The sequence below is a fragment of the Mastomys coucha genome, unplaced genomic scaffold, assembly GCF_008632895.1.
Source record: "Mastomys coucha isolate ucsf_1 unplaced genomic scaffold, UCSF_Mcou_1 pScaffold3, whole genome shotgun sequence".
NCBI classification, from domain to species: domain Eukaryota; kingdom Metazoa; phylum Chordata; class Mammalia; order Rodentia; family Muridae; genus Mastomys; species Mastomys coucha.
In genome coordinates, this window is record NW_022196909.1 from 32,911,290 (window position 1) to 32,925,494 (window position 14,205).

A 14,205-nucleotide genomic window follows, 5' to 3' on the forward strand; every position below is an offset into this window, starting at 1 on the left:
TCGAACTCAGAAATCCGCCTGCCTCTGCCTCCCAAGTGCTGGAATTAAAGGTGTGTGCCACCACCGCCTGGCTATTTTAATGGTACAAATGAGACTTGTGTTTTGAGTGAGGCCATCTCTCGGTCATTAATGGAACAACAGACCAAAAACCAGAACTACACTACAAAGAAATTGTATGGTGACTCGGAAATAAACATGTCTGGAGATGAGTCTCTGTCCCGGCAGCCGAGGCTTCTGGTGGTTTCCAGGCGGAGTGTCTAGCCTTGGCTCCTGAGTTATGTTTCTGTTGCACACTGTGAGAACCAGCCCAGCCCTCTCTACTGCTAATAAGCTATCTGCTCTTTCAGAAAGATCTTTCCCTTGGTGAATAACGTGTACCTCAGGCATATCGGAGCTTCCTGTGGCTCTCATGATCTGTTCGTGCGTGCGTGCGTGCGTGTGTGTGTGTGTGTGTGTGTGTGTGTGTGTGTGTGTGTGTGTAGTATGCTGCTTACAGTTGTTATTGTATGCTTAAAAATATTTTTATTTTATGTGTGGCGACTTCGGGGAGTGGGGGTGCATATTGCACATGTGTAGAAAAAGAGGTCCCCTGGAACTGACGTTATAGGCAATTTTGAACTGCTGGATGTATGTTCTGGGGCCCAAACTCTGGTCCACTGGATGAGCATCAAGTATTCTGTTCTTAATGGCTGAGCCATCATCTCTCCAGCTGCTTATTCTGTATTTCTTAAGGCTGTGTAACAAATGACCTGCACATTCCCTCCTTTCCCCCAGTTCTGGAGGCCAGAAGTCAGTGTATTGACAGTACCCCCCACACGCATACACACTCCTGCAGGCCCTCAGGAACACCCCTTCTTTGTCTCTTCCAGGCTCTGGCTATTGGGATCAACCTGCTGTGTTCCATCTCTGTCTTTACATGGTCACCTCATGTATCTTTCCTCAATGGGCTATGATGCACCCCCCCTTCTGTGTGTGTGTGTGTGTGTGTGTGTGTGTGTTCATATGACCAGTCCTGTGTGTGAGTCTTCTTGTCACCCCTCTGTGTCTACATCTATATGTGGCTTCTCGGTATGTGTCCGTTGTCTTTATGTAGCCTCTCTGTGTGTATTGTCTTTTCCTGGTCTTCTCTTTGTGTGTCTATGTCTTTTCATGGCCTTAATAAAATTTGAGACCCCCAGCCGGGCAGTGGTGGCGCACACCTTTAATCCCAGCACTTGGGAGGCAGAGGCAGGTGGATTTCTGAGTTCGAGGCCAGCCTGGTCTACAGAGTGAGTTCCAGGACAGCCAGGGCTACATAGAAAAACCCTGTCTTGAAAAACCAAAAAAAGAAAAAACAAAACAAAACAAAAAACAAAAACAAAAAAAAAAAACAAAAAAACAAACAACAACAAAAGATTTGAGACCCATTCTACTCCAGTATGACCCCCTTGTGATTAATAACACGTGCAAAATTCTGTATCCAAATAAGGGCCCATTCAAGAGTTCCGGGCAGACATGGATTTTGAGAGCTCTCTTAAGCTAATGGAGGTTATGGTAGCAAGATGCCTTTCTCATCTTTTTCTTTTCCTTTTAGCCAGTAAGTTGGAAAGAATTCCTAATAATGCAAGAAACTTAAGAATTTTGCACATAGCTTTGAGAAATGGCTGTACTTGTCTCATTCCGGGAGACTTGGTTTCCTTCTCAGAATGGCGTTAAAATCCAAACGGTGTCTACCACATTTCCCGTCGCCTGTCTTAAACACAGTTCTAGACTCTTGCAACCTCTTACGGAGGATTCTCTCTATTCTAGGACTGCAGCCTCCGAGAGAAAATAGACTTAGAAATCCGCATGCGAGAAGGAATATGGAAGCTGCTCTCGCTGAGTACAAAAAAGGACCAGGTTTTGCATGCAGTTAAGAACCTCATGGTGTGCAGTGCTCGGATCCAGGCGTACACAGCGGAGCTTCAGAAGACAGAAGAAGAGATTGCAAATCAAACCGGAAGACGGTTAGTGCAGTAATTTACCTTTGCTTTAGCATACTTTAGCGTACTTTGGTATTTGAACAGAAGGTATAATTTAAGTGTAAGTAAAAAAAAAAAAAAAGGGTCAGGACACCAAACTGTTTATAAGCCAACATGGGAGTGCCAGCCAATGTCAAAGTTGTGTGGACATCAGGGCTCAAAGGGAACTCTCTGAACAGACGCTTCCCATTGAGCTGGTTAAGGTGGGACACTGTTTCGCTCCAAAGTGAAAGTGTGTTAGGAAAAAAGGAGGTGGGGGGCCTTTTAAGAAGAAAGGACAGAGGCTGAGAGTGGAGTCCGTAGATAGGTGTCTCTGAGAAATGAATTGCTGGTGCTAGAAGGGTGACTCAGTGGTTTAGGGCACTGGCTGCTCTTGCAGGGGACCCAGGTTCAGTTTGTAGCACTTACATGGTGGCTCATATCCATCCGTAACTCCAGTACTGGGGGATCTTATGCCCTCTTCTGTCTTCCTTTGAGCTCCTGGCATGCATACAGTACACATGCATACACACATATAAAATTAAGATAACTTTAAAAAAAAATTGTTGGCTGGGCAGCGGTGGTGCATGCCTTTAATCCCAGCACCTTGGGAGGCAGAGGCAGGTGGATTTCTGAGTTCCAGGCCAGCTTGGTGTACATATAGATATAGATGTAGATATAGATATAGATATAGATATACACATACACATACACATATACATACACATACATAGTGAATTCCAGGACAGCCAGGGCTACACAGAGAAACCCTGTCTTGAAAAATCAAAAAGTAAATCGAATTGAGTGGGCCACAAATGATAAACAAATAAATGGAAAGGAACTTAAAATAGACCAGCACAGCCAGTTCCAGAGAAGGGAGTAGTGCTCCCAGAAATGTTGCCAACTAGTTCCAGTTAGGGCTTGCTGCTTGGTTTCTGGTCCTCTGGTCCCTGTCACTACACATCGTGCTTGTGGGATAGATGCAGCATTTGTGTGTCACATTGTATCTCATTCCACAGACAGTGCCAAGTCTCACCTAGGCCTTGGGTGAAGCGATCCAGAGGCTGGACTTTAGTGTGTCTTCGTATAGCATCTGTCTCCCTGGTTGTTTGTAGTTCCGATACAAGAGGTAAAGTCTCTCTGTGTACTTTATTGGTCACTGGGTGGGGCACCATGTCCCTCCATGAAATTCTGTACAGGATGTCAGAGAAGGTTCCTGTAAACATTAAGCAGGAATAGTGTTGTGATACAGCAGACGTCTAGATGCAAAATGGCCTTACCTTCCTGTAGATACTGGGACCCTGTGCTTAGTCCTTGTGCTGCATTGTGTGTGGGGTGAAGAGGTAACACCTCCGTGTGGGGATTATGCACACATACATACGCATATATACATATACATATGTATATACACATATTCTTATACACATACACATACATATACATACATACACACATATACATATACATACATATACACATATACACATACATATGCATACATATACACATATACACATACATATGCATACATATACATATATATACGAACACATATAGATATGCATACATACATATACACATACATATATATACACATATACATATATACACATATACATATATACACATATATATATGTATATACATATACACACAGACACACACATATATGCATATATACATGCATATATACATGCACTATGCACATATAGATTTATACATATACATACATACAAACATACATAGACATATACATACATATATACATATATATTCATATATACATACACAGACACACACATATGTATACATATATATATACATACACATGTATACATATACACACATATATACACATACATACACACATATACACATGCACACACATAATATATATATACATATACATATACATACATCTAATGGGATGCTTTAGTAGTCAATAAGCCTCCTATTTTTTGTATTGTATGTCCCAGCATTACTAATAGAATTATCCCAGCATCACTGTATAGGAAGACATTTGGTGGCTGATGTTCTTAAGCCAGGCCGCAGGTCAGGAGAGGATGTGGTATGAATTGGGAGCTATGCCAGAGCCAGATACTGACAGCTTGTTGCCCAGCAGAATATTGTTTTGAGACAAAGCTTCTGCATCTAGAATGTGGTAAAGTTTGGGTTGTAAGGCCTAGGTTTTATGAGGATTTCTTGATAGTGAGGGACCACATAAATGGCCAAATTTGAGAAGCCTTGGTTTCAGGGAGTGTGAGACCAGGCGTTCACCATTATGCTGTTCCTCTCCGCTGTGGTACATTCTGGGACCCATATCTACCCCTGTTTACTGCTTCCTCAGCATTTGTAATGAATTGTGAGTTTAGTGTTTTGTAAGCTTGGCACCTTAGCTTTTCTGGAGTGATGACTAACAGAGATATCAAGGACGTCTCACCCATAGCAGATTTATATAGCCAAGACAGGGCGTGAGATATCAGTCTCTGAGCTGAAAATGCCCACAGATTTCTGGTTTATTTTTTCCCTCACTAATGAAAATACCTTCTGCGCATATACATAAGTATATTCTTATCATTCGTATGATGGCCTTGCAGCCCTTTACTGATATTTCCTGGGATTTAAAATGATTCCTGACTCCTCCGTGTGATCCATCTGTTTACGGCTTCCCATTGCATCTGCAGGTACTGGGTAAGAGCCATTGTGGGCTAGTGAGAGTACTCCCGTAGCTTCTTTAGTTCCTTAAGAAAAGTGGTGGCGCACGCACACCTTCAGTCCCAGCACTTGGAGGCAAAGGCAGGCGGATTTCTGAGTTCGAGGCCAGCCTGGTCTACAGAGTGAGTTCCAGGACAGCCAGTGCTACACAGAGAAACCCTATCTCGGGGGTCGGGGTGGGGGGGTGGAGAAAAAAGAAAAAGAAAAATGCCATAGGTTCTACCATTTGATTTGTCAGGTTCACCAGGCACCTGCTACTTGCACAAGCTTCGTCAGCACTCTGCTTGGATGTCCCTGTTTGAAGAACACAGGGTGACAGTGTGTCAGCTCGAGGCACCTAAGAATCCGTAGCAAATGTGTTGTCCTTGGAGAACCAGAATTCTGTTCCTTAGTTTGTTTAGTCCTTGAGGGAGACAGAAATGCTTTAGTATGTGTTTGCACATGCACATCGGTTAAAATACACATATATGTATATATTACTGTCGATTAAGTGCCCCTTTTAATGACAACATCAGTCTAACTCTTATAAAATTTTACAATAAAATGCCAAAAATTATTATAGACTGTTACTTTTGGCAGCCAGTGTTCCTCAGCCTTCCTAACGCTGTGACCCTTTAATACAGTTCACGTTGTGGCGACCCCCACCCATAAGGTGATTCTCATGGCTACTTCATAACTGTCATTGTGCTACGGTTATGAAGTGCAATGTAAATGCTCACTGTGTCCCAGTGGGCTCTCAGGGGGTCGCGACCCACAGGTTGAGAACCGCTGGCGATGCAGGCCTTTTCCCGTGCAGAATCCAAATTGGTGTGCACAGCGGTGCGATGGCCCAGGAGCCTCTGACCGGGAATGGCTATTGTGGACTGAAGGAAGCAGCCCCACCAGGTGAGGGGAGGGATGAGACTACTCTCCCCTCGCCGCCCCCCCCCCAAAAAAAAACAAATAGCAAACTCTCGAGCCTAGAGTGAAGGATTGAGCTGAAGAGCACAGAGAAGAAGCTGCGCTTGGTCAACGGTCCATGCAGGGTTTTGTTAGTCTAAGTTCTAAGCTGCGAGGTAAGGTGTGGAGTTGACCGCGGGGACATTGTGCTGCCTGCCTTCATTCATCTGGAAACCAGAACTGGAAGACAGGCTGGCTATCCAGGGCACATGGTGCTCACAGAGCTCCATCAGGGACCCAGGGGACTTCGAAGGCTCTGCATATGCGCCCCCCCCCCCCCCCCGTTCTCCCCCCCTCTGCCTGAAACCACCTTTGCTTCTTTCTACCCCTCCAAGCAGTCAAGTGACGACAACGTTTAATGTCCATCTTTTAAAAATAATTCCTTGTACCATTTTATGTTCAGCAAAAAGAAGCCACGATAAACCATTGCTTCTCGAGATTGTCTGGAAGCAGAGGATTATTTTATGAGCAGAGTAATGGGAATAACCACATTTAAAGACCAGTGGTGGCCAGGCGGTGGTGGTGCATGCCTTTAATCCCAGCACTTGGGAGGCAGAGGCAGGCAGATTTCTGAGTTCAAGGCCAGCCTGGTCTACAGAGGGAGTTCCAGGACAGCCAGGGCTACACAGAGAAACCCTGTCTCGAAAAACCAAAAAGAAAGAAAGAAAGAAAGAAAGAAAGAAAGGAAGAAAGAAAGAAAGAGGAAAAAAAAAAGAGACCAGTGATTAAGAACAGGGAGACACTGGAGGGAGCGGGCCAGAGCAGAGCGAGTGGGCCGGAGCAAGTGGGGCCAGCAGAGGTCCTGAGTTTCAATTCCCAGCAGCCACACACATGATAGCTCACGCCCATCTGTACAGCTACAGTGTACTCATACACATAAAAAATAAAAAAATAAAAAATAAATCTTAGGGGCTGGAGAGATGGCTTAGTGGGTAAGAGCACTAACTGCTCTTCTGACAGTCTTGAGTTCAAATCCCAGTAACCACATGGTGGCTCACAACCACCCGTAATGAGATCTGATGCCCTCTTCTGGAGTGTCTGAAGACAACTACAGTGTACTCACATAAAATAAATGAATAAATCTTTAAAAAAAATAATCTTAAAAAAAAAAAAAGAAGAAGGAGGCACAGAAGCAGCACTGATCTAGTATCTAATAATGAAAGAGTTTCTCTTGTGTTTGATTTTAAAGCAAGGACCTCAGGGTGTAAGCCTGGCTAGCCTACAACCTGCTGTGTAGACCAGGCTGGCCCTGAACTCACAGCATCCTATCTGCCTCTGCCTCCCTGGTGGCTGAGGTTACAGGCACGTGCCATCATGCATGAAATTACTTTTTTTAAAAGGTGTATTTTATTGTTAATTATGTATAGGTTTGTGTATGGGTGCCCTTCACAACTAGAAAAGGGTATCAGACCCCCAGGAGCTGCACCCCCCCCTAGTTGGGGGGTGCTGGCACCTGGCTCCAGTCCTCTACAAGAATAGCACCTGCTCTCTCCAAGCCATCAGGCTCCTAGCCCCTGAAATGTTTAGAGAGTGTTGCAGGATATTCCATCACACTGTGAACCCTGAGATCATGTCTACTGGAAAAGCCTTGGCATACTCCTTTAATCCCTCTGGCCGGGATACAGACACACCCTTAGTACATACCCTTTAATCCCAAACAATGAAGGTAAAGTTAGTTTGTAGAAGGAAACATGCATGTTTGAAAGGGATGTCTAATCCAGTGGCAGACAAAGTGACGAATCAGAGAAAGATTTGACAGAACGGATATGCCCAACTCTCATCAGAACAGAGAGGACAGGGAAGCTACTTAAGAGAGCCATGCAGAGAAAAGAGAGGGTTTTACCAGGACCGTCGTACAGAGACAGGTTGCAGAGAGAACAAGCTAGACGCGGGTGAAGACAGAGAATGAGAGATTGCTAGAGTTAGTTTGAGACCAAGCAGAGCAATTCAGGAAAAGCCGAGAGAAGCCAGATTGAGTCAGTCAGCTTGGAGAGGAGCCAGAACAACTGAGTTGACCAGCCAGCCAGAGCTCAGAGAAAGCTAGAAAGGGTGATCTTATTCAGCAGTAAGTGCCAGAGGAGCCTGAAAATATTCTAGGCCTAGAGAAGATTGTACGGATGCTAGAAGCTTCCCGAACCAGGCCTCAGTTAGCAGACAGAGGCAGTAAGCCTTGAAGAGGACAAATACTTCAGGAGAATAAAAGTTACATTTACAGGAGGGGATGAGTTTCTCTGGGCCTTATTCCTGGGTCTTCACTTCAAGCGTTCTGTCTCATGAATTGCCATTTGACGAAAACCTGGTAATCACACTTCATTAGGGCCTTTGACAGCCAGGGCTGCAGGACACCTCCACTGTGCACATCGACTTAACGCCTGTCTGCTGGACAAGCTGGGCTTACGCCATGCTCGGAAGAACTGACATCAGAAACTAGTTACTCCCCAGCTACGGGAGGAGGAAGCCATTCGTCCTGTTCCCCTTCTGAGTTACAGTGGAAATTAAGACTCACTTCGAGAGTGGTTAGCTGCTGCCTCTCCTTGTCACTCCCTCTTGTGTTCTGAGGTTCTCACTACCTACTGTTGCTCGCAGTGTCTCAGCTACCTTTTAAAAGAACCCACCCATTTATCATGAACTCTTTCATAGATAAACATCCTCGCCCGTTCACTTAGTCGGCTGCTAATCTCTTGGCACGTGTGCTTATCCGCAGCCTTCTCTCTGTGCGTGTGAACACACATGGTTCTGTTGAACCTTGTGGAAATGTGTTACAAACAGGACCCGTGCATCTTAATGACTTGGCATTCTTCTGTCTCTAAGAATGTTCTTCTGTGTAGGCAATCTATGACTACATGCAAAATGTTAATAACTTCATAATTTTCTATATCCTTATCTAATTGCTCACAAATTTCTCGTAGTTTTGGGCTGTTTGTTTGTTTGTTGAGACAAGGTTTCTCCATGTAGCCCTGGCTATCCCCCCACCCGGTCTCTGTCTCTATCTCTATCTCTCTGTCTCTGTCTCTCTGTCTCTGTCTCCCTCTCTCTCTCTCTGTATCTCTCTGTCTCTCTGTCTCTGTCTCTGTCTCTCTCCCCGCCCCCTCGGCCAGGCTGGCCTTGAACTCACCGAGATCCACTTGCCTCTGCCTCCCATGTGCTGGGATTAGTCTCTCTTCTGTCTTCATCTCTCTCTCTCCCTCTCTTTCTCTCCCCCCTCCCTCTCTCTCTGTCTCTCTCCCCCCCTCGTCCAGGCTGGCCTTGAACTCGCAGAGATCCACTTGCCTCTCCCTCCCGTGTGCAGGGATTAAATGGGTGCTTCACCACTGCCCAGTCCTAGTTGGGTTTTGTTGTTGTTGTTTGTTGTTTTATTTTAACAATAGAATTTGACAAATAGAGTTTCATGCAGTGTGTCTGGGTACGTCCCTTTGGTTTCTTTTAATGATCCTTTTCTAAAATTCCATTGTCATTAATGCTTCGAAGAGTCTAGACCTTTAAATCTTTTAAATATTCTGCGGTCTGCACCTGTTTGGTAGTTTCCGTAGGTTGTCCTCCAACCTTCTCCATATTCTCTGTTTCTCCTTTGTAGCTGGAAGTCGAATGTAGAGTCCTACAGAACTGATGCCCACGGTAGGCGCATTCCCTACCTCTGTAGGATTGAACCCATCACACCTGGACTTGGACTTGGACTTGGGATTTTCTACATTAACCACCACTATCCACTGCCAAGAAAAAGAAACTTCTGCCATTAGGTTTGAGAGCGCGCTGATTTATGCGCAGAGGGATAAGAATTCAGGGGCCATTTGACACGGTATCCATTTAGCATAATAGAAGTAGCAGCTTCACAACTGGTGTCCGTGAGCTTCTGACCTGTGGGTTCTTGACCAGACTTACAGTACCGGGCATGCCTCTCCTCTTGGAGAGCAGGCATTAAATGGAGCAGAAACTAGTTAGTTACGCCCATAACCTTCATCCCCGTAACACCTATACCACCACGGCCCCTGTGGGTTTATATTCCCACAGTAGACATTATTGTAGCTCATTGAGTTCACGGCTGGCTAAGATCTGTTCCTTTTACTTTCAGAAAATTTTCATTTTAGAAAAAGAACTGTAAATTTTATATTATTATTATTATTATTATTATTATTATTATTATTATTATTTTCTGAAAGCTCTTGCCACATACACAGATGTTGGCCCCTGACTGGTCTTCTGTGACTGTCCCGTGTGATCTCTTGGCCCTCCGTCTGGCTGTCATGTTCATTTGATTCTTTCTCTTCTTGCCAGCTGCATCCCAGTTCGCCTTTTAATGCTGCTGATTTGAGAACTGAGTTACTCCTCCTTGCTCCGTTCCTCATCCTTTCTTCTCACGGGGCATCTGCCTGTGGTTCGTCCTTCTGTCTGGAGGTTTGTTTTTTAGATCCGTGCAGTCACATCTACATCCCTGGTCTCACGTGTGAGGTTCTGTTTAATGGCACACGCTTCGTGCTGGAGTACTGTCTATGAGTCATATTATTTTCTCGTTTTTTTTTTTTGAAGGTGTGGCTGCCAGAATATTTTTATCAGCTGATTCTCTCCTCCAGAGTGGCTTTGTATGGAGATGAGAGTCCCTTTTTGGAGTTTATTATTGTTCATAGTGATTTCGTGACGTTTTCCTGGACCAAGACGTGGTGGTGTAAGTGGGCCGTTGCTGGAAGGGCATCCTTGGTTTCTTCCGCAATAGTGTTTTTGTTTTCAGAGTAGTGGACCATACCTTTAATAATGATGCTTTTTGGGGGGACATTGGTTGGTTGGTTTTCTGGTTCTTGGATATGACATTATCTCTTGGGGTTCTTAAGGTTAACTGACTTCTCTTTATTTTCATAGCAAACTTACCCCACCAAGTGCCTCTCCCCTCCACAGTATTAACAATGATTGAACCTAAGTACTTTTCAACCCGCCAGGATCTAGGGCTGTGGTCTTCCCGAAGCTTTATGCACACTCTCTTCTCTCCCAGGCTAGCGTAACGTTCGCTAATGGTCGCCTCACTCTGTGGGGTGAGGTCTCCGGGAGTTGGCTTCCGTTTCATCCAAAGATTAGTGGCACTCTTGGCAGCCTCTCTCTGTTTTCTGGTTGTGCTGCTGGAGAAGGCTACAGGAAGTCTTGTTTTTTTCATTGATGTGAATGAAGGCTTTGGCTTTGGTATAAAGTCTTAGATGACGTGTCACAGCAAACGGGAGTTAGACCCTGATCGCGTTAGTGAGTGTATCTTCTCCCTAAACCCAGGCCCATCCCTAGAGCCAAAACCTCAGTGTTCACAAACAAGGTGCCCGTGTTTGTGGGGCATCCTCAAGAATTGCGCTGGCGTGTTAGAATGGGCACTTTATTCGGCAGCTGCGTGAGCTAACTAGATAGGTCCCTTCTCGTACTGTGGATGACGTCAGGAGAACAGCAAAGTTGTAATTGATGGGTGAAGTGCAAAGCTTGAGTCTAGATCTGCTGCATGCACCATTCCGAGCATGCGTACTTCCCACCTTTTCGCCGCAGTCCCAGAAGCCCCCGTGGCCACTGAGGCTTCGTATTAGGTGGGGGCGCTCTCTCACGCACAGCATCTTCCTCCTCGCCCAGGAGCTTCTATGGCAGCACTGTGTCCTCCATTAGCCCTCATCCCCCACCCAAACCAGTCCATCTCTTCTCCACTCTTAAGTCTGAAATGTTTTATTTGGCTTTGTAAAAAAAAAATAAAAATAATAATGCTAATTAGAGTCATTTATAGGATTTAATTATATGTGTCACTCAACATAATTGTGAGTTTTTAATAGTGCAGAGATAACATTGTAAGTTGGATATGACTACCGTCTTCACACTCCAGCCTCCTACTTTATCGCTTACGGACCATAAGTTAAAATAAGAAAGAGCCTAGCGGGGAAGTTAAAACTCTGTACTTGTAGTAGTTCTATAATGAAACGTGTATTTAAAGACGTTGCTGAATTTACTTCCTAAATTGTAGATGGTTTGGTGTCTGTGGAAGGGGGGGCTGACTGTAGTGCACGTGGGATGTAATCTAGGTTGTCACGAAGCTAGTACTGTCATAACATGTTGAAGAATTAAGAATTGAATATCGTAGTTTTTAGAGTGATTTTAAATTCTACACTATGAGTTTTTGAGATTTAGTTTTCACCCATTTGCATAAAAGGTGGAGGGGTTCATAATCTGCTTTCGCGTTAGAGGAAAAACCATGCAGCATCCTCTTCCTGTTTCCTTAAGAAAAAAGTAAAATGTTGTTGCCATTATGCTATTCATTGGGCACTAATTTTGGCACAGAAGGGGCTGTTTAAAAATCCCCATAGGGAACAATAGAGAACTGTCCAGCCTGTGTTTACACGGAACATTTTCATGCAGATCTTGGAGTGAGAGAGTGGCGGGCTGGCGCCCTCTGTCGATCATTTTCTGTACCTACAGGTAATTTCCTTCATTTTGTTGTTGGGTCTTTTAGGGGTTAGAGAGTTTACTCAGTGGTAGAATAACAGACCCTGGATTTAGTCCTCGGCTCTGGGGAAAAAAAATGTAGCATCTGCAGGTCTTACACAGTAATGTAAACTGGGCCTGTTTGGATAAGAAATACTGCTCTATCGTCTGCTTATAGCTTTTCCAGCAGGTATATCTGTAACTTACTTAAATGACTGTATTCAGCAGTTTTATTGTTAATGTGGATGAATCAGAAAACCATCCCACTTTTACACCCGAAATAATATTTTTTAAAGTATTGGAATTGAACATAGCTAACGTTCCAGAAATTTTTATTTTATTTTTTTAAAATAGACTTAATTCTTCAAAATATTATGATCAATTAGATTTCGATTGTAGTTTGAGAATATCTTTATGTAATAACTTTTCAGGGATCTGTTCTTTCTTGCATTATGTGGGCCCTAGACATCAAACTCAGGTCCCCAGGTTAGACCACAAGTACCTTTACCCACTGACGCATCTCGCCTTCCCTGGCTTTGTTTGTGAGACAGGGTCGCCCTAGGTAGCATAGGCTAGCCTTAACTGTGTGATTTTTCTGGCTTCAATGGTGTCTCACTTTGTTTTATGTGGTATGAAATCCCAATTTGAAGGTTGGTGTTGGCTTCCGTCTTAGAATTTCCTTGAAAATGTTTTTCTGTTCCCTTCCTGCATTCTCTTTGCTCATCTTTTTTTTTTTTTAATTGATTTAGTATTATATCTAAGTACACTGTAGCTTTCTGCAGACACACCAGAAGAGGGCATCATTATGGATAGTTGTGAGCCACCATGTGGTTGCTGGGATTGGAACTCAGGACCTTCGGAAGAGCAGTCAGTGCTCTTAACCGCTGAGCCATCTCTCCAGCCCCACTCTTTGCTCTTCTTAATGTATTGTGTGTTCGTTCTTTGGAGCTTTTACAAGAAATGAGATGTTATGCCAGCGATACATAAAAAGAAAGCATAAGAGTATTTGGGGGGTGGGTATCTTTCAGTCGCAGGACAAGCAGCCTACAGCTTGGCTGGGTAACACCTGACTCTTTCAAGCCAGCATAGCTGATGAACTCGAAGTACAAGTTTTGTGATAAGCTGGACATCACAGTATAACATATTATTAGGAAGTATAATAGTTTATGTACACTCAAAAACGGGTGTCTCTGTATGTCCCTGAAAGCCAGCTAGCTGCTGACTGAACATCCTTTGAGACAAATGCTTCCCATTGCTCGTTGGCATTCACAGCTACCTCTTTATTTTAAAGCTCAGCTGTTTTCGAAAGACTTGATGTGTTTTTCTCTCGACAGGGATTCGAGTTTTGAAAGTAAAGAACGAGAAGCCTGCAGAGGAAAGATCGCCCTGTCAGGTATGCTGTGGCGGGTCACCCAGGGTCCCTGAATATGTTTATGGACTGATTAGCATTGCTGGGCCTTGCTCATTCTGTACCTCCAGCATCCAAATGTTTGTTCTACGTATTTAATACTTATGCTCTACAGTTGCATGGCACTTCGTGGACTGGGGAAACTCTGTCATATGCTTACACCCATTGTGTGGGTTTGTGGTCTGTGCAGGCTCTGGGGTGTGTTGGAAGGTGTGCTCAAGTCCTCTGCTTGCTGTTGAGCGCCTGGGCCAGGCTGCAAACCCACCAGCTTGCTCTCCCTGACGTTCTCCGTTTGTCAAAACTGTCCAAGCTGCGCGTTCCATGAGGGTTCGGCCCATGCTTGCTCTGTTTACCACATTATACCAAAGCCATTGTCACTGGGCTTGGCTCCTCGTGGTTGCTCGGTGAATATCAGGTAGATGACTGACCACTTTCAGTAGGTAAAAAAGGAAACTGGCCCAGCCCCGCCAAGTTTTCCGTTCTTCCCAATTCTTTCCCTGGCTCTGTCTTCCATTACACAAGCCACGTGGTTTAGGCAGGTCCCCCCCACCACCACCCCTTTCTCTTGTCAACAGAGACCTTGATTGAGACACCTAATTGGGTTGTGAAATTGTTTCATTTACTCCATTGCGTCCCATCTTTGCTCTGGCTGGAATGGCGTTCCTGGTCAGCAGAGCGAGGAGGCACCTTGCCACTAGATGGCGCTTAGGCAGTCAGTCTCAGTTTCTCCAA

At 44.5% G+C, this 14,205-nt stretch overlaps 1 protein-coding gene across 3 annotated transcripts in view; it reads left to right on the forward strand.

Moving 5' to 3' along the window:
• Rtkn2 (rhotekin 2) overlaps positions 1–14,205 on the forward strand; it is a 46,470-nt gene that overhangs the window by 6,171 nt on the left and 26,094 nt on the right. For all 3 annotated transcript variants that reach the window (XM_031348211.1, XM_031348212.1, XM_031348213.1), the window contains exons 2-3: positions 1,789–1,985; positions 13,400–13,458. In XM_031348211.1, the coding sequence (XP_031204071.1) occupies positions 1,789–1,985; positions 13,400–13,458 (256 nt within the window). The remainder of the gene's footprint in view (positions 1–1,788; positions 1,986–13,399; positions 13,459–14,205) is intronic.